General features: G+C 43.1%; 1 protein-coding gene and 1 long non-coding RNA gene across 3 annotated transcripts in view; one reads left to right on the top strand and one right to left on the bottom strand.

Moving 5' to 3' along the window:
* The window catches only part of LOC143696637 (uncharacterized), a 268,836-nt gene that overhangs the window by 153,672 nt on the left and 88,424 nt on the right, over nt 1-26,740 (top strand). The window lies entirely within an intron of this gene.
* The window catches only part of DYRK1A (dual specificity tyrosine phosphorylation regulated kinase 1A), an 81,751-nt gene that overhangs the window by 7,604 nt on the left and 47,407 nt on the right, over nt 1-26,740 (bottom strand). For both annotated transcript variants that reach the window (XM_054628432.2, XM_054628431.2), the window contains exons 3-7: nt 17,928-18,133; nt 6,387-6,479; nt 5,253-5,441; nt 4,472-4,619; nt 1,148-1,434 (exon numbers count right to left, since the gene is read on the bottom strand). In XM_054628432.2, the coding sequence (XP_054484407.1) occupies nt 1,148-1,434; nt 4,472-4,619; nt 5,253-5,441; nt 6,387-6,479; nt 17,928-18,133 (923 nt within the window). The remainder of the gene's footprint in view (nt 1-1,147; nt 1,435-4,471; nt 4,620-5,252; nt 5,442-6,386; nt 6,480-17,927; nt 18,134-26,740) is intronic.

Here is a 26,740-nt window from a genome sequence, read left to right as displayed (position 1 = left end):
GGGGTGCTACTGGCCAGTGCCAGCTCCTCAAGAGACAACTGGGGCACTTTTGGTAAACTCAGTCCATGAATTCCTGAATTCTTTTCCTACAGATCCAATCTGCAGTGTCACTAATCATAAACAGGGGACATGCTAAAGGAATGCTCATGGAAAGAGGAATATAGATGGAATAAGATAATAATAAAAGAGTATTTTGTTTATTTATTTTAACTTAATTTTTTGTTTTGGTTATTAGCACTGCAGATTTCTACAACTAAGTACTGGTGCATTCTCCCCTGACAGCACAAAAACAGCCAAGGAGAAAGGAAAAAACATGGAAAATTTATAATATTTTGGTGGATTTTTATCTACTAGAGCACTAAAGGAAGTGGAGGATTGTCAAATTGCTCAAAATAAGGTGTGGATGTGACATTTTTGGACTTGGTTTAGTAGTGAACGTGGTGCTCCTCCTTCATGGTTGGACTCAACCTTAAAAATCTTTTCCAGCCTTGACAACTCTGGAATTCTGAGCTCTTGTGGCCTGTGGACCTCTATTTAAAATTGAGTTATTATTTTAAAACTGTTGTATTTGTGTTGCCCCTGGACAAAGGGAGGAACGATGAATCTGACTCCATGTTCTCAGGAGGCTAATTTATTATTTTATGATCTATATTATATTAAAGAATGCTATACTAAACTGTACTAAAGAATACAGTACTAAATACAGAATAAAGAATACAGTAGAATACTAAAGAATACAGTACTAACTGTACTAAAGAATACTTAGAGAAGGCTAAAAAGATAATAATGAAAACTTGTGACTCTCGCCAGAGCCCTGACACAGCCTGGCCCTGATTGGCCAATGAGTGAAAATAATTTACATGAATCCAATGGAACAATCACCTGTGGGTAAAATCTCCAAACACATTCCACATGAGCAAAAGAGAGGAGAAGCCAATCAGATAATTATTGTTTTCCTTTTTCTCTGAGGCTTCTCAGCTTCCCAGGAGCAAAATCCTGGGCGAAGGGATTTTTCAGAGAATGTGAATACCCCATAAAACCATCATGAATGAAGCTCCAATGAGCTAGATGAGTATTACAGCTTAAAAATCCTGCATTTTTCACCAGCACCAACAGAATTCTCACCCATTTCCCCCCCAAAACTCACCCTCTGCCCAAGCTGACACGAACTGCCAAAATCCACGATCTTGATGGCGCTCCTTTTGGGGTTGCAGAGCAGGATGTTCTCTGGTTTTAGGTCACAGTGAATGATGCTGAGCTCGGGGGTGGCCAGGAAGAGCAGGGCCGTGCACATCTGCTGCGCGAACTTGCGCGTCAGGTTGAGCGACACGCCGCGGAAGTTGGTGTTCCTCAGCAGGTCGTACAGGTTGTAGGACAGCATCTCAAACACCAAGCACAGGTGGTTCCTGAACATGAAGTGACGTTTCAAATGCACTGGGGGAAAGGAGAAAATGTCATCAATGCACTCTGAGAATGATGGGGTTATTGCAACACAGCGCGGAGGAAGGAGGAGCGTCAATAAAATAACAGAGCATCGGTTTTCTTCCCTGCTTCTGTGGTGTTTACAAAATATTTCTGCCCAAGGAGGCAGAAATTTCTGTCTTGGAGGACAAGAGGACATTTCCACATTCTCAGGTGTACCTCAGTAAAACTGGAAAATTTTGTGAAATCTTTTAAATGCTTTGATCGATGTGTAGGAAGCTGAGTGCTGAGTAAAATAAGAGCATTAGTTTTTTCCTGGTTATTTGGTTTTTACAAAATATTTCTGCCAAGGAGGCAGAAATTTCTGTCTTGGAGGACAAGAGGACATTTCCACATCCTCAGGTGCACCTCAATAAAACCGGAAAATTTTGTGAAATCTTTTAAATGCTTTGATCGATGTGTAGGAAGGTGAGTGCTGAGTAAAATAAGAGCATTAATTTTTTCCTGGTTATTTGGTTTTTACAAACTATTTCTGCCAAGGAGGCAGAATTTCTGTCTTGGAGGACAAGAGGACATTTCCACATCCTCAGGTGCACCTCAATAAAACCGGAAAATTTCATGAAATCTTTTAAATGCTTTAATTGATGTGTAGGAAGCTGGGCACTGAGTAAATAAGAGGACTGGGTTTTTTTCCTGGTTTCATGGTGTTTGCAAAATGTTTCTGCCATGCCTGGGGTACAGAGGGGCATTTTACACATCCTTGAGTGCAAAAACTTGTGAAATCTTTTAAATGTAGGAAGCTGAGCACTGACTCAAACAAGAGCATTGGGTTTTTTCCTGGTTCTATGGCTTTTACAAAATATTTCTGCCATGCTTGGAGGATAAGAGGACATTTTCATATCCTCAGATGCACCTCAGTAAAACTGGAAAAACTTGTGAAATCTTTTAAATGCTTTAATCAATGTGTAGGAAGCTGAGTCCTGACTAAAATAAGAGCATTAGTTTTTTCCTGGTTATCTGGTTTTTACAAAATATTTCTGCCAAGGAGGCAGAAATTTCTGTCTTGGAGGACAAGAGGACATTTCCACATCCTCAGGTGCACCTCAATAAAACCAGAAAATTTTGTGAAATCTTTTAAATGCTTTAATCGATGTGTAGGAACTGAGTAAAATAAAAACTTTGGGTTTTTCCTGGTTCTATGTATTTACAAAATATTTCTGCCAATTTCTGCCATGCCTGGCGTACAGAGGGACATTTTACACATCCTTGGGTCAAAAACTTGTGAAATCTTTTAAATGCTTTCATCAATGTGGAGGAAGCTGAGCACTGAGTAAAACAAGAGCATTGGGTTTTTTCCTGGTTCTGCAGTTTTTACAAAATATTTCTGCCATGTTTGGAGGATAAGAGGACATTTTCATATCCTCAGGTGCACCTCAGTAAAACTGGAAAATCTTGACAAATCTTTTTAAAAGCATCTTTTAAGTTTATTTAAAGTTTAAGCATCTTATTTAAGCATTTTATTTAAGTTAAAAAGCATCTTTTGAGTTTATTCAAAGTTTAAGCATTTTATTTAAGTTAAAAGCATCTTTTAAGTTTATTTAAAAGCATCTTTTAAAAGCTTTTATCAATGTGGAGGAAGCTGAGCACTGAGTAAAACAAGAGCATTGGGTTTTTTCCTGGTTCTGCAGTTTTTACAAAATATTTCTGCCATGTTTGGAGGACAAGAGAACATTTTCACATCCTCAGGTGCACCTCAGTAAAACTGGAAAAACTTGTGAAATCTTTTTAAAAGCATCTTTTAAGTTTTTTTAAAGTTTAAGCATCTTATTTAAGCATTTTATTTAAGTTAAAAAGCATCTTTTGAGTTTATTCAAAGTTTAAGCATTTTATTTAAGTTAAAAGCATCTTTTAAGTTTATTTAAAAGCATCTTTTAAAAGCTTTAATCAATGTATAGGAAGCTGAGCACTGAGTAAAACAAGAGCATTGGGTATTTTCCTGGTTCTGTGTTATTTACAAAAGATTTCTGCCACTCCTGGGGTACAGAGGGGCATTTTACACATCCTTGGGTGCAAAAACTTGTGGAAACTTTTAAATGCTTTCATCAATGTGTAGGAAGCTGAGCACTGAGTAAAACAAGAGCATTGGGTTTTATCTGGTTCTGTGTTATTTACAAAGTTATTTCTGCCATGTTTGGAGGATAAGAGGACATTTTCACATCCTCAGGTGCACCTCAGTAAAGCTGAATTAACCAAAAACTTGTGAAGGGATATATGATCAAAATAAGTTATCACTCCCTTACATGTAGAGAGGAATTATTTAATTGTGAGAATAATTTAAAATACACAATGATATCACTGCAATGTATAAGTTGATCACTTCAATTAATAAAACTGATCAATATCCCCAAGGAATTGTATTCATTTCCTTTCATTTTATGAAAGGAAGCAATCCAAGACTTTATTTTCATTAAGTAAATTGAAATATTCATCACATTCCTCTGTTCAGAGGCCAGCAGGGTTTGCCACTGTCAAACCTTCAGGCTGCCACAAGAAAACTGAAATAGGAAAAACATTTCAGAGAAAAAGCAACGCGTTCTCCTTTCTGGGATAATAAAATCTTGAATATGAGCACCATGAGAATTCAGACTTTTAATTAAGGTGGATTTTTGGTCAGTTTGGTGTCCATGGATTTGTATTCTCCATTACCCAGAGCAGCTCCTTCTGTGTCCTTTACAACTCACCTGAGGTGGAACATTTTGCTCCCACCCTGATGCCATTTCCTGCCACCCATCCTTGTCCAAATCCCCGTTCTCTCACCTTTGGAATTCTCCTCCCACCATTCCATGTCCTGCTGGGCTTCCTCCACTTGGTTCCAGCCCCTCCCCAGAGTTCCTGAGCTTGTTGGGCCCCCCAGCTTGGCAGGAACCACCCAATATCATCACAAGTATTCCAAAATAGGTTTGGCAATCAGCTGGAAGCAGCCTAAGCTCTCCAGAAAGATCCAAACCATTCATAATGCAGTAAAAATGAGGAGTAATTCATTCCATACCTATGTAGTATTTCATCTCAGTGTCATGTTTGTTCATCAGCTCCAGAAGTCTCACTTCAATCTGGGCCTGGTTTAGGAAAGCCTTCTTGTTTTTGATGATTTTGATGGCCACCCACTCCTGCTCCACTCGGTCATAAGCCTTCACAACCTGCAGGAGAAAAATCCATCAGGAAAATCCAACTTCCAAAAAAACTCCCTTGTTCAACTTTCTGAATTCTCCTTTTTAATTCTATTTCTTCTGATGATACAATAAAGCTACAACTCGTTTGATGATGTTTATTGCAGTGATGTCACTTTATGTGCAAACAAAATTATCTAAACCAAAAATTGTAAAAGGACTGGTAAATCTGAGAAAAACTAAAACCAACAAAATAAAAGCTCCATCCTTCTTACAGCCTTGGCTAAAGCTGCAACCAGTCAAAACAAATGCTGCTAATGACATTTATAGGAGGTAGGATCCAGCACTAACTATTCTTTTAAGTTAAAAACCCAATTCAAACTAAAAACCTAACCCAAACTAAAACCAAACTCAAGGTAAAAATGTCAACAGATGGCAAAAGGTGGAGGATTTCTCATTGTAAAATGCAACACACACTGAAATATAATTAAATGTTTTCTGTAGTAACATGAAATAGCACAAAATATGAGTGTCTGAACAGGCACTCAGGATAACAGGAGAGAGAAAAAAGAGTTTTAATTTCAAAACAAAGCAGAAACAGCACTTCAAATGAACCACAGCTGTGATCCACAGCAATGATAAGAACACCTAAGGAGCCTTTACCTGTCCAAAGGATCCTTTGCCTATCAAAGAGTCGATTTCATAGCGGTCCATCCACTTCTCCCCATTTTTCACAATGTAGTCATAGTTGTCATCATCATAACCATCATTGTAAACTTTCCTCTCCTTTTTGTGACTGGAATCATCTCCCTGGCCCTGCTGATGCCGCCGTTTTTTTTTTGCATAGTAAACCTGGAGGGGAAAAGGAGCTTCCTTAAGAGCCCTGTTTACAACTGCAGCTCAAGAAAGAGGAAAATCAACTTTTATTCAGCATCCTGTGGTTTGAAAGTGGAATTTCTACAAGTGGAAAACCAAGCAATCCTCCCCTCCTATTGCTGTGTTTGAAGTCAGGTCATTTGTCCAAAGGAAAGTCTTGAATAATTGAAGAACTGGGAAAGCAGAGCTAAAGAAATGTACTGACACTAATAAATAATAACTGATAAAGGTACTAACACTGATAAGTAATAGTAATAACTCTGATAAATGTGCTAACACTAATAAATAATAATAATAACACTGATAAACATGGTAACACTGATCTCTGAAGTCACAGATGCCAAAAATCAGAAACACCCCAGCACACTGTGCACACAGTAAAATTCAAAATGCTCACAAGCCTGGAAACAAGAATTACCATTGATGTTCCTACAAGATTGGGAAAGAATTCCAAGGAAGTCATTAATCACCATAAAAATCCCTTCACATTCCTTTTAATTGTCAAAAATTTGAAACTAACTGCTGCTTTCCTGTATTAACCTGAACAACTTTGTATTTTCCATTTGTCTATAATATTTCATCCAATAATTAAGGGAAAACACTTCAGCATTTCCCTTATAAGCTCTTAGAAACATTAATAAAGTTTTATTAAGCTCAAAGTGTGCTCGTGCCACTCGTGACTCCTTGTCCTGCAAGCTCAACATTTGTTTATAAAACAACAGAAGATAAATCCCAGGATAAAAGATTTCCTGTGTGCTGGACAGAAAGCAGGACTGTGACAGCCATGACCTCAAACAGGACGTGAACAACTGAGAGAAAACTTCGTTTTTTGGATCTCTTGGTGGGATTATCTGTAGAAAATCCATTGAAATCATGTGTTGTAACAAACATCAGTGCATTGAAGACAGCTGCAGCCATTACCTCATTAATATGCTTGTATGTTTTGATCAAATCTACGGAGAGTTTCCTCAGTGGAGCAGTGGCTGGATCACGAAAAGTTTGGGGCATCCGCCTCTGCAATGGGAATATGACAGAAATTAGAACAAAAATAGGAATTTAATGGTATAGTTACTACATCAAATTGTGAAATTCCTCATGGAAATGAGCTATTTAAATGCAACAGGTCTTTTTTGAACTGACAATAAGAAAAACCCCACCCCCAGTTTAGTTACTTTTTGATATATTAGTAATTTTAAATATATTAAAAAATTTTCAAAAAGGAGTAAATTCCAAGATTCCTACCTCTCCTGCCACTACACCCAAAATGTTTAATCCAAATCTCCTTTGACAACAAAGCCTCTCCTCCATCACTCCTCCTCCTCAGGACTGACACATGAACTGTCACCACATTTGAGGTACACACACTAAAGTTCACAGGAACTGCTGGAGAACTGGGCCAGCTCACCACATTCAACTGCACTAAATTCCAAATAAATATTGGAATAAAATAAAACCAGAATCCAGGACTACCAAGAGACAAACCAGCTCCAAAGGCCGTGTCCAACACTGCTAGACAAGCTCTGGGAATTCTGTCCCACCCAGCTGGAGTCTGATGGGGACTCTGCAGAATGGCTGATCCCTCAGCCTGCTCCTCTCTCCATCCCAGAGCACAGGTGGCTCTGGAATATTCCAGGGAGGAGCCCCCAGAGCCCCTCTGGGCTCTGCTCAGGGCTGGGCACTGCCCAGGGCAGAAGTTGTGCCTCCTGTGCAGGGGAATTGCTGGGCTCAGGCCCTGCCCGTGGCTCTGGGGCCATTGCTGGGCCTGGAGCAGAGCCTGGGCCTGCTCTGACCTCTGCACACAGGGACAGACACAGGGACAGACAGGGACAGACACAGGGACAGACACAGGGACAGCCACAGGGACAGACACAGGGACAGACACAGGGACAGAAACAGGGACAGACACAGGGACAGCCACAGGGACAGACCCAGGGCCAGGCAGGGCCAGGCAGGGCTGAGGCCCCTCTCTCTCCCTGGGGCTCCTCTCCAGGCTGAGCAGCCCCAGCTCCCTCAGCCTTTCCTGGGCACGGAGCTGCTCCAGGCCCTTGCTCAGCTCCAGGAGCTCCTGGCCCTGCTGTGCTGAGGAGCCAGAGCTGGACACAGCAGCCAGAGGTGCCCCCAGGGCTGGGCACAGGGGCAGCATCAGCCCTGACCCCCTGGCAATGCCCATCCCAATGCACCCAGGACACTCTGCTGGCCCAGGGACAGCTCGGTGTCCCCAGGTCCTTCCCCAACAGGGCACCCCCAGCCTGGGGTTGGTCCCCTCCAGGTGCAGGACAGAAAACCTCAGGGTGAGTTTGAGCAATTCCATCAGAGAAAAGCTTCTTCTGTGCATGTTTTCCATCAGAATTATTGAACTAATAAAGGAGTTATTAAATGGAGGTGTCCAGGAAGGCCTGGAGGTGGCACTCAGAGCTCTGGGCTGGGGACAGGACACAGCTGGGATTAATCTTGGAGACCCTTCCCAACCTAAATGATCCTGGAATTCTGTGATAGGAACTTGAAAAAGCAGAAGTCACCTCCTGTGACTGAAGAGAGTTTGCCATTGCCAAGTCTACCTTCTAGTTTTTATACAGTAACTTAATACTTATAATGGTTGCTGCACAAATAACCCTTTCTTTTTTTTCTCTCAATGACTAAATAAAAAGAATCACATTAAAGTTACCCAAAAAGGTCTCACAAAAAGAAATTACAGAGAGTTTGTGCTTCTGAAACTGGATATGCACTGAGGTACCCGAGGGACCACCCTAGAAAGCCAAACTCCCCTTCTCCTCCTGTGTGGGCAGGGGGAAAAACCATTAATTTTATTTTATTACAAGTACAAGCACTTTGTAAACATCAGGAAACTGTTTGAAAGTTTCCTAAACAAACCATCAGACATTTACAAAACATTTTTGTTTCTTCCTTTCATCTGGCAAACAAATGTGGCCCATGAAATAAACCCCACCTCAAGGGGATCTTGAGGTTCTCTCCCTCAGCACCGAGCAGCAGCAAGTCCTGATCCAGCTGTCATTGTTAAAGCATCTCCAAATCCAAATATTTCCCTCAAATTCCTTAATTCTGACTGAGAAAAGGTGTTGGAATACGGGAACACTGGTGGGGTTTGCTGGTGAAAGAAACCAGGAGGTGGCAGAGGAATATCAGGAATATTGGCAGGGCTCGGTCTCTGTCCTGAGCTGGATGAGCAGAACAGGGATTTGATTTTTGAGGGAAAAGTCTCAATGTGGAAGAATTCTATAGTTCTGACCAACTATTCTGACAAAAAATTGCTCTGATCTGGAAAGGGAGTTTGTATGACAAGTCTTGATGTTTATTTTCTAATTTATAAGTCAAATTTGCTTGCTTACTACAAAAATAAAGACTTAATTTCCACTCTGAAATTAACAGCCTAGTAAAACAAAAAAAAATTATCTGAATTATCACCATCCAAAAATTGTAAATAACTTAAATTCTGCAGGCTACTGCAGCCAGTCCCTTCTTTAACAATTGTGCACTTTGACAATCTCACATTTCTGAGCACACTCCTGAACCTGTATGAACTTTTCAGAAGTTTGATTTTGCTCCCTGGGTTCATAAAGTTTTGGGTTGAGTTTTTTTCCTCACACTTTTATACTGTGAAATTTGTAATATTCCCTTCTTTATTCAAGAGAGATTCTTTCTTCCTGATGGTGGAAGAGCAAAGAGCAAAATAATTTTGTGTTTTATACAACAGCACTGTCCAATCCTTTATTGATGGGGTTACTCTGATTTCTGACTTGGATTCAAGGAGTGCTCAACCAGCAAAGGAAGGGGAAAAAGGGGAAAGGAAAAGGGGAAAGGGGAAAGGAAAAGGGAAAAGGAAAAAGGGAAAGGGAAAGGGGGAAGGGGAAGGGGAAGGGAAGGGAAGGGAAGGGAAGGGAAGGGAAGGGAAGGGAAGGGAAGGGAAGGGAAGGGAAGGGAAGGGAAGGGAAGGGAAGGGAAGGGAAGGGAAGGGAAGGGAATTTCAAGGAAAGGAAATTTCAAGGAAATTTCAAGGAAAGGAAAGGGGAAAGGGGAGAGGGAAAAGGAAAAGGAAAAGGAAAAGGAAAAGGAAAAGGAAAAGGAAAAGGAAAAGGAAAAGGAAAAGGAAAAGGAAAATCTCCCATTTCACAAGCCTCAGTCTCTATCTGGTGGCCAGACAGCAACACTGCAAGCTCAGCTCTCTAAAACCAGAACACAAATCAGTGAGATGCTGCATCTCAGGTCTGAGAGAAAAGAAATTCATTACAATTCTAAATTGTAATTAAGCAATAAGGAAATACCCACCAAAATGTGCCATTTATGTGTCCTCAACACATTGGTGACAAAGCACATTTTATGGGAACTGTGACTGTGAACTCAGGTGTGCTCTTTGAACTCCCAGCCTTTGGGGATGGAACACACAACAAATTTCTCTCTTTATGGGCATTTTCTTTTTTGTCCAAATAGATGGCATTGCTCCTTTTAAAAATATTTTCATTTTGATTATGGAGAATTCTGAGCTGTTTATGGGATGCTTTAATTCAGATTTTTGTACAAAAAGAAAGCTCCACCAATACCCACATTCATTAAAAGAAAAAAAGAAAAAAAGATAAATTCAGCTGGTGTATACCACATGTTCCACTTCACAAACAGAATAAAGAAAGAAGTTTTCATTGTGTCAGGGCAACTTTTAGCAAGAATTCCAAATGTAATTGTTTAATTGACCTGCATGGCCACACTGATGACAGAGACTGCTGAAGTTAAACCACCATTAACAATAATATTGAACAGGTGGTGGAAATACCTGAATTAAGGATTTTAAACTGGTGCTACAGCATGAACTTGGCAATGATCTTAACGTGGTCAATAAAATCTCTGGCCAAGATGTGGTCAGAAAACATCAAATTCTGCAGATAATTATTTATACTCATATATATATATATATATATATAAAATTTATATATTTTATATATATTATATGTTGTGTTATATATTATATATTATATATTATACACTATACATTATACATTATACATTTTATGTATTATATGTTATATATTGGATATTATATGTTATATATTGTATTATATGTATATTTATAATATATATTATTTTTATATATAGTATATAATTTTTTTAAATATATGCAAATTATGTTAGATGACCAGAACTAGAAAGGTGTTTCACAATCAGCCTGACCTTCCCATTCCAGGTGTTCCACAAAAGGTGAACTGCTGGAATTTGTTACCAAAATCTCACCTAAGCTCCTTTATCAGATAAATAAATTTTCTAATAATTTTGTAATTAAATGAAAAGAGTTTCAGGCAATCTGAGCATCAAAACAGAGCAGCCAAAAAAAGAGAAACTTTGAAGTTGTGACAACTTTTAAGCTCTTATCTTTCATTCCCATCAGGCTGTGTTGAACTCACAAGATGGAACCAGTTAGAGCTGGACAGAGAAATATTCATTTATTGCCACTGCAGGAGAAAGATCCCAGAGATCCCAACTTTTCTCTTCTCCCTGGACCAGGAGCTCCCACACTTCCCTGAAAGACTCAACAGCCACAGCCAAGAGCTGGACCCCTCCTGCCAGCACTATTTGGGAAATAAAAGCCTTAAAAAATAAGTCCTGAAGGAAAAAATGTAAAAAGACAGAGCTGGAAGGTTTTAAGTGTAATTTAAAACCTCATAAATAAGAGAAAAACAAAACAATCTGGCTGCTCTTGGAGTATCTTCCTAGAATTCTTTGATCCTTGTCAGTGATGGGTGTGGGGACCACAGCCAGAAAGAAATAAGTGCAAGAGAAAATTAAGTAAATAATCTTTTAAGAGCAACTTATATGTAATTATTTCTATTATTCACATTTAATATAAATACAGATAATTTATATAATCTGAATATAAATTGTCATTATTGCTCCCTAACCTTTAATCTGCAACTGTGAGTGATTCCCCAAAAACCAGAATATGGCCTGCAAGCCACTAGAACCAGAAATGCAAGCAGGCCAGAGCAGGAAAAAAACTCATAAATGCACATGCAAGACCTGGGTTCCCTTTCTCTGCTTAGGAATTAAAATCATTGCAGGAGCCTGAACCAGACACTCCATAAAAAAAGGAGCCAGTCTGCAGCAAAGACACAAAATTAACCTGATAATCTAATGTAATCTAAATGCATAGGTTGTATAGAATTTAAATATAAATTGTCATTATTGTTCCCTAACTTGTAATGATTCCTGTGAATGCTCCCCAAAAAACAGAATATGGCTTGTGAGCCACTGAAACCCCAAATGCAAGCAAGGAATAAAACCAATAAATTCACATTCCCTTTCTCTGCTGATGAATTAAAATCATTCCAGGAGCCTGAACCAGACACTCCATAAAAAAAGAGGAGTCAGCCTGCAGCAAAGACACAGAAATAAACTGGGAGAGAGAGAATCCTCGTGTGGAGCTCAGGGATGGCTTTGGGAGAGGCGTCCCGGGCAGCACCGCGGCGCTGCGGCCAGCAGAGGGGGGCGGCAGCCCGGGAACGGCTGCGCTGCGACCCGCAGGCCGAGGGGAAATCCCCATTGCCGAGCCCAAATCCCCATTCCCGAGCCCAAATCCTGATTTCCTGAGCCCAAATCCTGATTTCCTGAGCCCAAATCCCCATTGCCGAGCCCAAATCCCCATTCCCGAGCACAAACCCCCATTGCCGAGCCCGAATCCCCATTCCAGAGCCCAAATCCCCATTCCCGAGTGCAAATCCCCATTCCAGAGCCCAAATCCCCATTCCCCAAACCCAAATCCCCATTCCCGAGCCCAAATCCCCATTCCCCAAACCCAAATCCCCATTCCCGAGCCCAAATCCCCATTCCAGAGCCCAAATCCCAATTGCCGAGTCCAAATCCCCATTTCCCGAGCCCAAATCCTGATTTCCTGAGCCCAAATCCCCATTCCCCGAGCCCAAATCCCCATGGCCGAGCCCAAATCCCCATTGCCGAGCCCAAATCCCCATTTCCCGAGGCCAAATCTCCATTCCCAAACCCAAACCCTGATTTCCAGAGCCCAAATCCCCATTCCTGAGCCCAAATCCCCATGGCCGAGCCCAAATCCCCATGGCCGAGCCCAAATCCCCATTGCCGAGCCCAAATCCCCATTGCCGAGCCCAAATCCCCATTTCCCGAGCCCAAATCCCCATTTCCCAAACACAAATCCCCATTTCCAGAGCCCAAATCCCCATTCCCGAGGCCAAATCCCCATTCCCGAGCCCAAATCCCCATTCCAGAGACCAAATCCCCATTCCAGAGACCAAATCCCCATTGCCGAGCCCAAATCCCCATTGCCGAGCCCGAATCCCCATTGCCAAGCCCAAATCCCCATTCCAGAGCCCAAATCCTGATTTCCTGAGCCCAAATCCCCATTCCAGAGCCCAAATCCCCATTCCCGAGCCGAAATCCCCATTTCATGAGCCCAAATCCCCATTTCCAGAGCCTAATCCCCATTTCCCAAACCCAAATCCCCATTTCCAGAGCCCAAATCCCCATTTCCCAAGTAAAAACCCCTATTTCCAGAGCTCAGACCCTGATTTCCAGAGCCCAAATCCCCATTTCCAGAGCCCAAATCCCCATTTCCCAACCCCAAATCCCAATTTCCAGAGCCCAAATCCCAATTTCCAGAGCCCTCTGGAAGGGCTCACCCACCCAAAGAAGTTACTTATGGGGCATCCCAATGGGGTGTTTTAGGGCACCCAAAGAAGTGACTTTTAGGGTACCTAAATGAGTTACTTTTAGGGTACCACATGAAGTTTTAGGGCACCCTAACAGTTTACTTTTAGGGCACCCAAACAAGGTACTTTAGGACACCCAAAGGAATTACTTATGGGGTGTTTTAGGGCACCCAAAGAAGTGACTTTTAGGGTACCTAAATGAGTTACTTTTAGGGCACTGAAAGAAGTTTAAGGGCACCCAAACAGTTTGCTTTTAGTGCCCCCAAATAGGGTCTTTTAGGGCACCCAAAATAGTTATTTTTAGGACACCTAAAGAGGTTATTTTAGGGAACCCAAATGGGGTGTTTTAGGGCACCCAAAGAAGTCACTTTTAGGGTATCTAAATGAGTTATTTTTAGGCACCCAATGAAGTTTTAGGGCACCCTAACAGTTTACTTTTAGGGCACCCAAATAGGGTATTTTAGGGCACCCAAAAAAGTGACTTTTAGGATACCCAAATGAGTTACTTTTACTGTACCTAAAGAAGCTTTAGGGCACCCAAAGAGTTTGCTTTTAAGGCACCAAAATGTTTTATTTTAGGGCACCCAAAGAAGTTATTTTCAGGACACCCAAAGAGGTTATTTTAGGGCACCCAAACAGTTTACTTTTAGGGCACCCAAATGAGGTATTTAAGGGCACCCAAATAATTTACTTTTAGGGTATCTAAATGAGTTACTTTCAGGGTACAAAGAAGTTTTAGGGCACCCAAAATAGTTATTTTTAGGACACCTAAAGAGGTTATTTTAGGGCACCCAAATGGGGTATTTTGGGGCACCCAAAGAAGTTACTTTTAGGATACCCAAATGAGTTACTTTTAGTGTACCTAAAGAAGTTTAAGGGCACCCAAAGTGTTTGCTTTTAGGGCACCCAAATGGGTTATTTTAGGGCACCCAAAGAAGTGACTTTTAGGGTACCTAAATGAGTTATTTTTAGGTACCCAATAAAGTTTTAGGGCACCCAAAGAGTTTACTCTTAGGGCACCCAAAGAGGTTATTTTAGGAACCCTAACAGTTTACTTTTAGGGCACCCAAATGGGGTGTTTTAGGGCACCCAAAGAAGTGACTTTTAGGGTACCTAAATGAGTTACTTTTAGGGCACTGAAAAAAGTTTAAGGGCACCCAAAGAGTTTGCTTTAGGAACCCTAACAGTTTACTCTAAGGGCACCCAAATGGGGTGTTTTAGGGTACCCAAAGAAATTATTTTTAAGGCACCCAAGGAGGTTATTTTAGGGCACAGTAAGAGTTTACTTTTAGGGCACCCAAACAGTTTACCTTTAGGGCACACAAAGAAGTTACTTTTAGGGCACCCAAATAAGTTACTTTTAGGGCACCCAAAGAGGTTATTTTAGGACACCCTAACAGTTTAGGGCACCCAAATAAGTTACTTTTAGGGCACCCAAACAGTTTGCTTTTAGGGCACACTGAGAAGTTATTTTTAGGGCAGCCAGTTAGATTATTTTAGGGCACACTAAGAAGTTGCTTTTAGGGTACCCTAACAGATTATTATTTTTACATCTGTACCCTAACAAGTTATTTTAGGGTACCCAAGCAGGTTGGCTTTAGGGCACCCAAACAGTGACCCAAAACTTTTAGGCTGTGCAAAGCTGAGGCACCCAGGCTGTCCCAATGCTCCAGGCTGCTGATGGTGGGAAATGCCAGGAAACTGAAGCTCCCAGACCCAATCCTTGTCTGTCTGGCTGGATGGGAGCCATTGCATGGAAAGAATCCAACCTTAAAGGATTAAACCCCCTGAATCGGCCTGAAGTCACCTTTTTCCTCCTCCTGTTTTTATGGATCTATTAAAATCAAACTATCAAGGCTTCTCCAACAGCCAATTCCTGTTGCTGCATATTAAAATCTGGATTTTCTGGCTGATAAACTTTGGAGAAAGGAGGCTCAGGGGGGACCTTGTGGCTCTGACCAGGGAACAGGGACAGGAGCAGAGGGAATGGGCTCAGCTTGGACAGCAGCAGCAATTTGCCCATGGCAAGGGAGCTCAGGCCTTGGCAGGGGCTGCCCAGGGAGCTTTGCAGTGCCCAGCCCTGCAGGTGTCCCCTGCAGGTGGCACTGAGTGCTCTGGGCTGGGGACAAGGTGACAGCACAGCTGGGACTCATCCTGGAGATTTTTCCCAACCTAAATGATCCTGGAATTCTGTGGTATGAACTGGCAAAGGCAGAAGTCACCTTCAGTAACCAAACAGAGTTTGTCATTACAAAAGGCTGCTCTGTGTTAGAAACTCTGCAAGGAGATGGCAGAGAGAACAAGGGGTGGGATCCCAGCAGAGGAATGAAACAACCACCTCAAGATGGTTCCAACAATGTTCTCTGCAAGGTTCCTTTCCGGAACTGACATTTACAGGACAGAACTGGATCAAGTTTTTTGATAAAAAACTTTTATCAAGGCCAGAGAGAGGTGGCAGCCTATTCACGGCAATGCCATGAATAAAAAGGATTCCTGTAGGAATGTCATAAAGAAAGAATCTGTAACATGCAGGGATCAGTGGGACACAAACCCCCAGATGTTTGCAGATCACATCTGGAGAGAAAAGCACAAAGCTTTCAACCACAGAGGTCAAGGTTTTTATAAGGAAAAAAAAAAAGTAATTTTTAATCAAGATGAACAAGAGCTGTAAAAGGGCAACCCAAAAGAAAGAACAAGGAATTTATTCTGCAGAGAGGCCTGGTCCAGAGCAGATGATCTGAGCCACCAGCAGAAGATCTCAGCTGGATCTGGCTGTGCAGATAAAACCAGAAACGCAGTGCAAGGACAAGAAGTCTTTGAGAGAACCCAGAGAGGCTCATACAGAACCTCCCCTCCAAGCAGGAGCCTGCTGAGGAGAACTCTTGGTGGGACTGGGTGATGGCAGCAGCACCAGAACCCGAGGGAGGAAAGAGGCAGGCAAGGGAAGCAGTCAGGAGCCTTCAGGAAGTTGGGCACCATCCAAGGCAAGAACACTGATCCTATCAAACGGTGCTGCTGGTGCAAAGACAGCCTGATTGCCATGGCCAAGATGGGCAGCTGATTGTTTCCTCACATGGATCATGTCCATACAACCTGAAATTCCTTGAGTTTGTTTCCAAAGTGCCTTGAAAGGACTCAGGTGCAACTTTTCTTGTGTGACCAGCCTCATTGTAGAAGTTCTGGGAGACCTTTAACCCTAAAAAGCTCACATAAAATGAATTTGTAGATCCTCAAGCTCTCTATTATTATATGGGAGATTCCCTTTTCCTCCTGGAAAGGAAACCCTTCCCTGGCCAGCCCCATTCACTCTGCTCCAGTCACTGGAGCTCTCCAAATCCTGGCCATTCCCATCCCCTCTAATCCTTTCTTCCTCCTGCCAAAGTGTCTTCCCACAGCACCAGAGCATCTCCTGATGTTCTGGAGACTTTTCTGCCTGAAACATCTTGAGCAGCAAAAACACTCCACCTCCACCTTCTTCAGTGAAACATCCCTCATCAGTCTGCACCCAATTTTCAATTTCTGACTTACAGACTTTGCTGGAACCCATCTGCCCTTCTGTTTCCACAACTGGGCCATGGAATTTTTAAAAACCAACAGAATTCCCACTTATCCAGAGCCACAGCAGCTCTTGTGGCTCCTGCTGACTCCTCTTGTGACTCCTTTCAGCAGTCCTACCCACCCAAATAAAATCTATTTTGTGCAAACTTCTGTATTCCAAATACACCAACCAACCAGTGACTCTGCATTAAAACAGTCCATCAGGATAAGTAATAAAGCAATCAGCTGCTAACAACAGCCCAAAAATTTAAAAGCCAGTTATTATCCTAAAAAGAGCTTTTCACAGTTCTCCACTTGGCCAATCTTTCTCTCCCCTTATTTAAAAAAATGTTATAAGTAGAATAATCCTAATAAATATGTTACAGGAGGTTAGAAACAACTTTAAAAACTTTTTTTTGAGTTATAGTATACATATACAGATGTATACACATATGTAGATATATACATATATACATATATTATATACATATATACGTATATTATATACATATATACATATATATGTATATAATATATACATATATATGAAATATATATTATGATACATAATATATATTATAATATATTATGCATTATAGTACATATATATGTATATACATATACATATATATGTATTATGTATATAATATATATAGATATATATGTATATATATTATATATCTACATATGTGTATGTATATAGTATATATATGTGTGTGTATATATATACATATATATATGCACACACACACATATATATAGATATATAAAAATATAAAATATATAAAATGTAAATAGTTTTTAATATACTGTGGTATGTTAATTCTCTTCTTACAGAGTAGGGAGTTAATTAATTAAAAAAAAACAACTCTCCAAGAAGAAATGCCCTGATCCTGTAATTGATGGTTGGATAATGCAGGGACAGAGATGGACATTTCACAGGGGTTTAGAGTGACAGGAATGGGGGGAATGACCCTAAACTGGAGGAGGGCAGGGCTGGATGGGATCTTGGCAATGAGGAATTGTTCCCTGGCAGGGTGGGCAGGGGCTGGGATGGAATTCCACCCCTGGATCCCTGGCAGTGCCCAAGGCCAGGTTGGACACTGGGGCTGGGAGCAGCCTGGGACTCTGGAAGGTGTCCCTGCCATGGCCACCTCGCTCTCTAAAGGTCCCTTCCAACCCAAATGAGTGCACAACTGCCCATTTGAGAGCTGCCAGGTGCAGGAGGAGCCCTGGGCCATACCTGGTTTGTCAGGGGCAGTGGCTGCTCGAGCTGCTCAGCGTAGGATAAGGCCGAGACCTGCTGGTCACTGATGCTCTGCTGCCGCCGGTCACTGTACTGCTGATGCGAATGGGACATCTGTCCAGCCATCTGAAGGCCAGCAGCATGGAATGAAAACGATGGTGCAAGCCGAACAGATGAAGGTTTGCATGCTGAAGTCTCTCCTCCTGCAAAGACAAGGACAGGGTTAAGCAGGGGATGGGGGGAGAATCCTGCCCTGTGTTCAGAATCCTGGATCCCAGAGCTCATCGGCACCCGGGCGTTGTCACATGTCGGGGGTTCCACAGGGAGGGGTCCCAGAATTGACCTGCAGGGCTGGGCAGGGACTTCTCACAAGGACACAGGGAACGGCCTTAAGCTGAGAGAGAGCAGGGTTGGATGGGATATTGGGAATTAGGAACTGTTCCCTGGCAGGGTGGGCAGGGGCTGGCACAGCTGGGGCTGCCTCTGGATCCCTGAAGGTGTCCAAGGCCAGGCTGGAGCAACCTGGTCTGGTGGAAGGTGTCCCTGACCATCAGATCATTGTCACACACGGGGGATTCCACAGGGAGGGGATCCCAGAATCATCCTCAGGGAAAGGTCACCTGCAGGGCTGGGCAGGGAGGGTGGGCAGGGACCTCTCACAAGGACAGGGGGAATGGCCTTAAGCTGAGAGAGGGCAGAGCTGCCCCAGGCCTGGGCCCAGCCCAGGGAGGAGCTGGAGCTGCTGCAGAGAGCCCAGAGGAGGCTCCAGGATGGGCAGAGGGATGGAGCAGCTCTGCTGGGAGGAAAGGCTGGCACAGCTGGGATTGTTCACCTGCACAGGAGAAGCTTTGGGCTGAGCTCAGGGTGGCCTTGCAGGGCCTGCAGGAGCCCCAGGAAAGCTGGAGAGAGACAATTTCCAGGGGATGCAGGGACAGCACCCAGGGAATGGCTGCCACTGAACTGTTCCCCGGCAGGGTGGGCAGGCCCTGGCACAGCTGTGCCTGCTCCTGAATCCCTGGAGGTGTCCAAGGCCAGGCTGGAGCACCCTGGTCAGGTGGAAGGTGTCCCTGACCATCAGAACTCCATCTTTAAAGGTCCTTCCAGCCCAACCCATGCTGGGACTGTAATCCTGAGCATCCCTTTTCTCACATCTCCCCCTGGGTGCCATAACTCAGTCAGAGTTTGACAGGGGTTATTCCAAACACACAAATTCTGGACATGGATTCCAGAAAAGCCAGAACAATGCACAAGTTCTGCTTTCAGGGCTGCTCCCAGCAGCTTTCTGGAGTGACTGTACCAAAGGAAAACCCCATGTCCAGCCTCAGCAGTTCATCTTTGTCTGGGGATAAGGTTCAGGGCTGATGATGGTGGGACTGGGATGATCCCAAAGGGCTCTTCCAACCCTGGTGATTCCCTGAATCCCTGATTCCCTGAATCCCTGTCCTCTGTGTTTCTGCCTCCCTACAAAGCACAGCAAACAAAGAGCAGCTGCAATCTGAAAGCAAAATTATCACTAAAGATTAAATTTAGAAGGAAGGTGTTAAACAGCCAAGCACCTGACCAGCCAAGGGAAATCCCCACTTCCTTTACAGTCCAAACCTTGCAAGAAAACACAAGCACTAGAAAACAGTAGATGAGTACAGCCAAGATTTGGCTTTCTTAAAAATAACTCTGTCAAAAGAAAACTAAAATATTGAAATTGATACTGCACATTGACTCAACACCTATCAGGGCAACAGAACTGCATGGATGGAATCAAACACCATTTTACATTGATTATATTAAAATATTAACCATTTTAAGTTGGCATTGCACAGAAAATTACTTTTAACTCTTCTACAAAATGTCCATTAAAAACTGAGAGTTAGAATCTTCCATCTCTACAACTTGGTGGATTCAGTGAACGTTTCCTTTTCAAGATTCACTGAACACTCCTGTAAGAATGGCTGAACATATGTAAGACATCATCCAGTATCTCTACTTTTTGCTCTTTTAATTTCTGAGGTTCTGCTTAACCTGAAAAAAATCATAATCTCACTTAGCAACATCATGGTGACTGAAGTAAAAGTCAAAACAATATTTAAATCAGAGAGTCAAAAATACCACTAATTCTGAAGTGTAGAGCCAGTTCCTTTCAAAGGTTTCAATCTTGTATTTTCTTACCTCAGACCACAGGTTTCCAACAGAGACACACCTGGCCAATTACATAACTTTATAAACACAAATTTTATTTTCAAACTTTCTGCCCTTCCGAGCGTTCCTCAAAAAGCAGAAAGCTCAAATATGTAAACCAAAAATCCTGGCACCATGAGGTTCTCATTTATTCCATAGGATCTTCTGACACTCCAAAAATCACAACAAGTCTGAGGATAAACTGAATAATGCACTACACACATTTCAAATAAAGTTAAAATGCAAAGTAGAAGAGTGTTAAAAGTGTAATTATCCCACAAAACAACAGTTGTAATGTAATCCAAATGTTGTAATGTGATATTTTGCTTCAGCTGGAAACTTCCCATGCTTGTAGACCTTTTCCTCCCAAGTCCACCTGCACCCAAATCCATAATTTTAACTTTTTTGTTTAGAGTATGTTTGAGATTTGCTGTTTGTGACTAACCAAGAGGTCCCTGCTGGCTTGGAGGACAGTCCCACACCAAATGTGACACCACAAATCCAAACTGTGTCCAGCAAGAACCTTCTTAACCCAGAAGCACGAACTTTGCCCAGCAAATCTCAGAGAAAAGGACAAGTGTAGAGCCTGTGATGATGTGAAGGATGCCAAGGGGATGGGTGGGAATCGGCCAAACTCATCCCTGTGCTCCCATCCCAAATGGAAAAGGATTTGAGTCAGCCCTGAAATGGGACTGACCCCACCCACCTCAGCAGCCCCTGGGGCAGAGCTTTGGGAGCTGAAATTCAGCACAAGGAGCAGCAGCCAAGGAATTCCATCCCCTGGGGCTCCCAGGGACCCCTGCCCTTGCCACATGCCCAGCTCTGCTCCTGAGCCCTGCAATCCCATCCCAGCACAGCTCATCCCCAGGGAACACTCCCAGAAGCACTGGTGGCACAGCAGGGGCAGAGCAGGGCAAAGAAGGACTGGTTAGAATAGAAATCTTGACCTCCTTTAGTTTTAGGTCGAGGAGTCGCTCCAGAAACAGGGACATTTGTGCACTGCCATTAATTGAGGCTCACACAGCCTCTGGTGGCGCTGAGATTGCTTTTGGGCTCATCTGGAGAGCTCCAGACAGCCAAAATCATCAGGGATCTGCTGACCACCAGGGCAGGCAAGGCTAAAAACCACCAGCACTGGATCCCACAGCACATGCAGAGCTAGATGGCTCTGAGATTGCTTTTGGGCTCATCTGGAGAGCTCCAGACAGCCAAAAAAAATCAGGGATCTGCTGACCACCACAGCAGGCAAGGCTAAAAACCACCAGCACTGGATCCCACAGCACATGCAGAGCTAGATGGCTCTGAGATTGCTTTTGGGCTCATCTGGAGAGCTCCACACAGCCAAAATCATCAGGGATCTGCTGACCACCAGGGCAGGGCTAAAAACCACCAGCACTTGTTCCCACAGCACATGCAGAACTTGCACAAGGTGCAGTAAATCATCAATTTGCCTTTTTAACCACTTCAAGTGATCACACCTTATGTAAAGCACCTTGGGAAGAAAATGAAGTTAAAAAACCCCAAACATATGCCAAGGTCTCTAAGCATGAAGTACATTAAGGGAAAAGATTATGGATTTGGAGTGGGCAGAATTGTCTTACAAATAAGCCTTACCTAATGTTAGTTCAAGGGAGGCATAAAAATACCCACCTTGATGTGTATTTGCACTCAAAAGAGGCTCACAGAACTCTCTGAAAATAGACACACTGCAGAAATGGATTCCCTCATAAAGGAGAAGGTTGATTTCTTAAAGCACCATCTCAACACAGTGCAAGAAGTTCAAGAATTTATTTAGTTGGTGAGGATGGAAAATACTTTTGTCATTCAAAAGAGCTGTGTTTTAAATGGATTTTTTTTAATGGATGTTTTAGGGCCTCCCCATCCCTGGCAGTGTCCAAGGCCAGGCTGGGACAGTGGAAGTTATCCCTGCCCATGGCAGGGGGTGGCACTGGATGATGTTAAGGCTCCTTTCAACCCAAACCATTCTGGGATTTTATGATTTTTCCAAGCAACAAAGAAATTATTAACTGCAGGCATAACAAATATTTGAGATTGTGATTACTGAGGAGTCTATGAATGAACTACAACTGGTGTAATATTGGAAAAGTTTGTGTAAATTTTTGCACAGATTTTTAAGAACTCCATGCAGATTCAACTTCCTCTCTCATCCATTTGAGATCCTGTTATTCCCACTTTGATATCAGTCCACATAACTCATTTAGACATTAAACCTCCTCCCAAAAAAAGGATTTCTGCTGGTAAAACACATCCCTGGCCTTTCTTTTCAGCTACAAACATTCACTGGGGAAGAGCTGTGGGTGACTGAGTGATCCCAAGAGTGGATCAACAATCCAGAAAAAATCAGTGGATTGTAAATTGGATTGAAATTAGTGGATTGTGGCCAAAACCCAACTGGCCACAGCACTGGGCAACCTCCAAAGGTCTCTTCCAGCCTCGAGGTTTCCATATTTCTGTGCCACAAAAGTCAGCACAAAGTGAGATTTCTCTCTGGATCAGGAGTTGTTAGAGTAGCTCCTCTGTTGGGTGGGACTGTACCTGAAAATCCCAACAGTAATTCCAAGGTTTCTTTGCATTCCTGTCACCCAGCTCATTAAAGATCTACTTCACTTCTCAAAGTATCTTTGTGACTCTCTTTGTCCCTCTGTCAAACCTTAGAGTTCTATTGAGGTGTATTCATAGTGAAATATCAAAAAGGAGTCAAAGTCAGACAAAAACCATTAGAGCATTAAAAAAGTGACATTTCCTTAATATCTCTTCCTACTTCTCACCTCACAATTAAAAATCAGCCCCCAAAAAGTGACAGTTTGGACCCTGTGAGTGATGCAAATCTGCCTTCAGGACTGACAAAGCATCTCCCAAGTGCAGCAGCAGCAGATCTTGGTTCCATGACATGATAAAGAATTATCTTGCTGATAACAGAACCTCTGCAACAGCCTTAAAACACTTCCCTGCCTGCTGATGGCTGTGCAAGATGAAGCAGGTAAAAGCAGTGAAAGTCCCCTCAGCATTTACAAGTTTAAATGCAGGAATTCCCCAGGTTTGGCAGTGCCCAAGGCCACGTTGGACAGGGCTTGGAGCAGCCTGGGATAGTGGGAGGTGTCCCTGCCATGGCAGGGGGGGAATTAAGATGATTAATAAAGTGTGAAACTTCCTCTGCACAATTTATCTGCCATTCTCTTTGCCTTGCTGCAACTTTTCTTCAACATTTTCCTTCCTAAGATCATTGCTTTGACCCAAAATGTTTCCGTGCCTCTCCCTGCCATCCCACCCTCCCTTGTTGTGCCACGTGCAGACATTCCCTCTGTTCCTTCTCAGGGATGTGCTGGCAGTGAGTGAGAACCTGCCAGAAACCAGCACCAGGGAATACAAGTGTGAGGTGTCCCGTTGGCCACAAAGGGTGCTCTGCCTCCCACACTCGGAGCTCAGGAGCTGCTGGGGCCACACCACAGAACAAGCACGGCTCTGACTGAGCAGGACAGGTTCAGACCTTAAATCTTTTTGTTTCCTACCCCTGCTAAACCACCACAGGTGAAGACAAGCACTTCTTGCTGCTTTTTTCTGTGTTTAAGTTAGTGATGTGTGTGAAAAATGGGTATTTTATGATTGGCTTTTCACAAATATTCAAATGATTATTATATGTGTTGTGTTAGAAAGTAATGCTGGATTAATTCTCTTAAGTAGTGGGTTAAATACAGTTTTAGGTTATAACAAAATGTTAAAATAGAAACCATGCTATGTAGGATACTTTTTTTAAAGAAAGGACTCACACCAGATAGCAGCCACAGGACACCTGAATCTGTCAGAGAAAGAGAATTTATTGCCCCATTATCAGAAGAAATGAATTTCTTCCCACCTCAAAAGCGCTGTCAGGATTCAGAGGAAGAAGCTGATGATGACCAGACAGAATCCTGTGTTTGAATGGAATTTATGCATCATGGATGAGGTGTGTGAATATGCAACAGGCTGCTGTTTTTAAGGGGTAATCCTCTGTTAACGTGGGTCCTTTATAGTGGGCCCTTTTTTGGGCTTGTGCTGCCCAGAAAAGGTACCTGGACGTCCATAACTCTTTGTTTCTATTGTCTCATATTGTCCCGATACAAATTGTCCAAATTATTATTACTCTAATTGTATTACTATTTTCATAACCATTTTATTATTACTAAACTTTTAAAATTTTAAAAACAAGTGACCGACGTTTTTCACAATGTGAAAGCCACCCAGTGTCCACTCTAAGAAAATCCTGTGTTAGCTGAGGAATTGCACAACCCTCTTCCTTCACAGAAGATTTTTTTTGCAAAGTTCATTATTTTGCAGAGCTCTGGTCAACTTTATTTTTCAAAATCTCTGCTTGGAAAAGCTCTCAGCATCCACGAGCATTGTGCCAGCTGAGCTACTGAAGAGTGTCTGGAGAAGGGAGGCAGATCCCTGCCACCCAAGCTGTGAGGTGCACCAGCACATCTGGAACAGCCAGGGAGCAACCAGCAACAAGGCCTTGGATGTGAGAACCCTCTGCTCAAATAAACCCACACTGAGGACGAGTCAGCCCCAGCAGAGCTCGGCCTGAGCAGCACAGTGTCAGCGCTGGGGACGGCAGGGTGTAGAACAATCATCTCCCAGGCAAGGAGAAAGCCCGACCTGAACTCTGCGTGACCTCCTGCCGCCCTGCCCTGCCCATTGTCCCCACCAGGGCTCTGGAGCCACAACGCGGGGGTGCAGGGACCTCACTCTGCTCGCTCGGGAGTGGGAAAAGCTGAGAGAAGCCAGGGAACAAAGGGGAATTACCTGTGGCAGCTCCCGGAGAACAATCCCGTTATAAATATCCCCCAGAGTTCCTCCTCTGGAGGAACTTTATTATTGTGGGGGGATTATTAAGAATGGCTGCTTCACAAGTTCTCCTACAATAACCATTCAGCCAACTTCCCTGTACAGAAATGCCAAACCCTGCTTGCCCTGAGAGCAGAATGGAACCCTAAACTCAGAAATGCCAAGCCCTGCTTGCCCTGAGAGCAGAATGGAACCCTAAACTCAGAAATGCCAAACCCTGCTTGCCCTGAGAGCAGAATGGAACCCTAAACTCAGAAATGCCAAACCCTGCTTGCCCTGAGAGCAGAATGGAACCCTAAACTCAGAGATGCCAAACCCTGCTTGCCCTGAGAGCAGAATGGAACCCTAAACTCAGAAATGCAGAACCCTGCTTGCCCTGAGAGCAGAATGGAACCCTAAACTCAGAAATGGCAAACCCTGCTTGTCCTGAGAGCAGAATGGAACCCTAAACTCAGAGATGCCAAACCCTGCTTGTCCTGAGAGCAGAATGGAACCCTAAACTCAGAGATGCCAAACCCTGCTTGTCCTGAGAGCAGAATGGAACCCTAAACTCAGAAACTCCAAACCCTGCTTGCCCTGAGAGCAGAATGGAACCCTAAACTCAGAAATGGCAAACCCTGCTTGCCCTGAGAGCAGAATGGAACCCTAAACTTACTTAGAAACAACCCCCAGGGTTCCTCCTGCTCCTGCTCCTGCTCTTCCTGCCTGGCCAGAGCTGCAGGGAGGTCACAGGGCTCAGGAGGTGACCCCAAATTCCATCTTTTCCCAGCCTGGAGGAAAAGTAGGCCAAGAGCAGGTTCATGAACTGCTGTGCCACTGCTGAGCCTGTCTTGGCCAGTTCCTTCCCTGGATGAGCTGCAGCAGGGGTGGACTTTGGGCAGGGCTTGTGGTCTGTGCCTTTTGTGCAATCAGAGGACTCCAGTTCCCTTTCCTGCAGAAAAACTGGAGCTCAGACCTGTCACAGGGAAACACTGTGGGAAATATCTACCAAAAAAAAGAAAAAAAGCCACTTCAAAAATAAAAATCTGGTACCAGAAGGACTGAATGCTGCTGCTCATTGTAATTCTCCCACTACAAGAGAAAGAAGTTTCTAAACTCATTTAATCCACTGGCAACACAGTATATAAATCTGGGTTTCATTAACTTATAAATATGACTTTGAGTACACTCCGGAGAATCTTAGAACTGAGAAAATGTTGTGAAAGTGAAACCACTTTTTTTTTTTTAATAAATGAAGCCCAAGATTGCCAAAATTCTCAGTTAAAACCTACAGGAAACACAAGCACTCTGAACTTTCAAAGCCCAAATTAAACTCTGAGAGACCTGGGCTTTTCCATTTCTGCCCTGGACAAGCACCTGCTTGAAAGCACAGCTAGAAAACCACCTGGAATTCCACAAGGAAATAGGGACAGGCCTACAAAGGACTGAAAAGCCACTAAAATGAAGAGAATTTCTGTGCCCAGAAATTAGGAAAGGCCAGAATCCTTCCCCAGCCTGAATTCTGTGCCTCCATGTCAATAAGTTATGATTCTGTTTAGCTCCATGAATGCCCTGTTTGTTTTAGGGGGCAGAATGGAAGCAGTGCTCGCTGAATAGGTGGCCATACAATAGATCTTTTTATTTTCATTGTGTTTAACATAATATCCCTTGCCACTCTTCAGACTGCGCTCCAAATAAAATTATTCCTGGCTGCTTATATATTCTATAGAGCGCTCATTGTTTTTGCATCCTCGGAATTCACAAACAATCATTTCCTTCTCAGAATTCTGCATTTTCTCCTGCTCTGCAGAAAA

The sequence above is a fragment of the Agelaius phoeniceus genome, chromosome 2, assembly GCF_051311805.1.
Source record: "Agelaius phoeniceus isolate bAgePho1 chromosome 2, bAgePho1.hap1, whole genome shotgun sequence".
Classification (NCBI taxonomy): Eukaryota; Metazoa; Chordata; class Aves; order Passeriformes; family Icteridae; genus Agelaius; species Agelaius phoeniceus.
The sequence above is the reverse complement of the archived record's forward strand: the minus strand, read 5'-3'. Positions and strand labels throughout refer to the sequence as shown.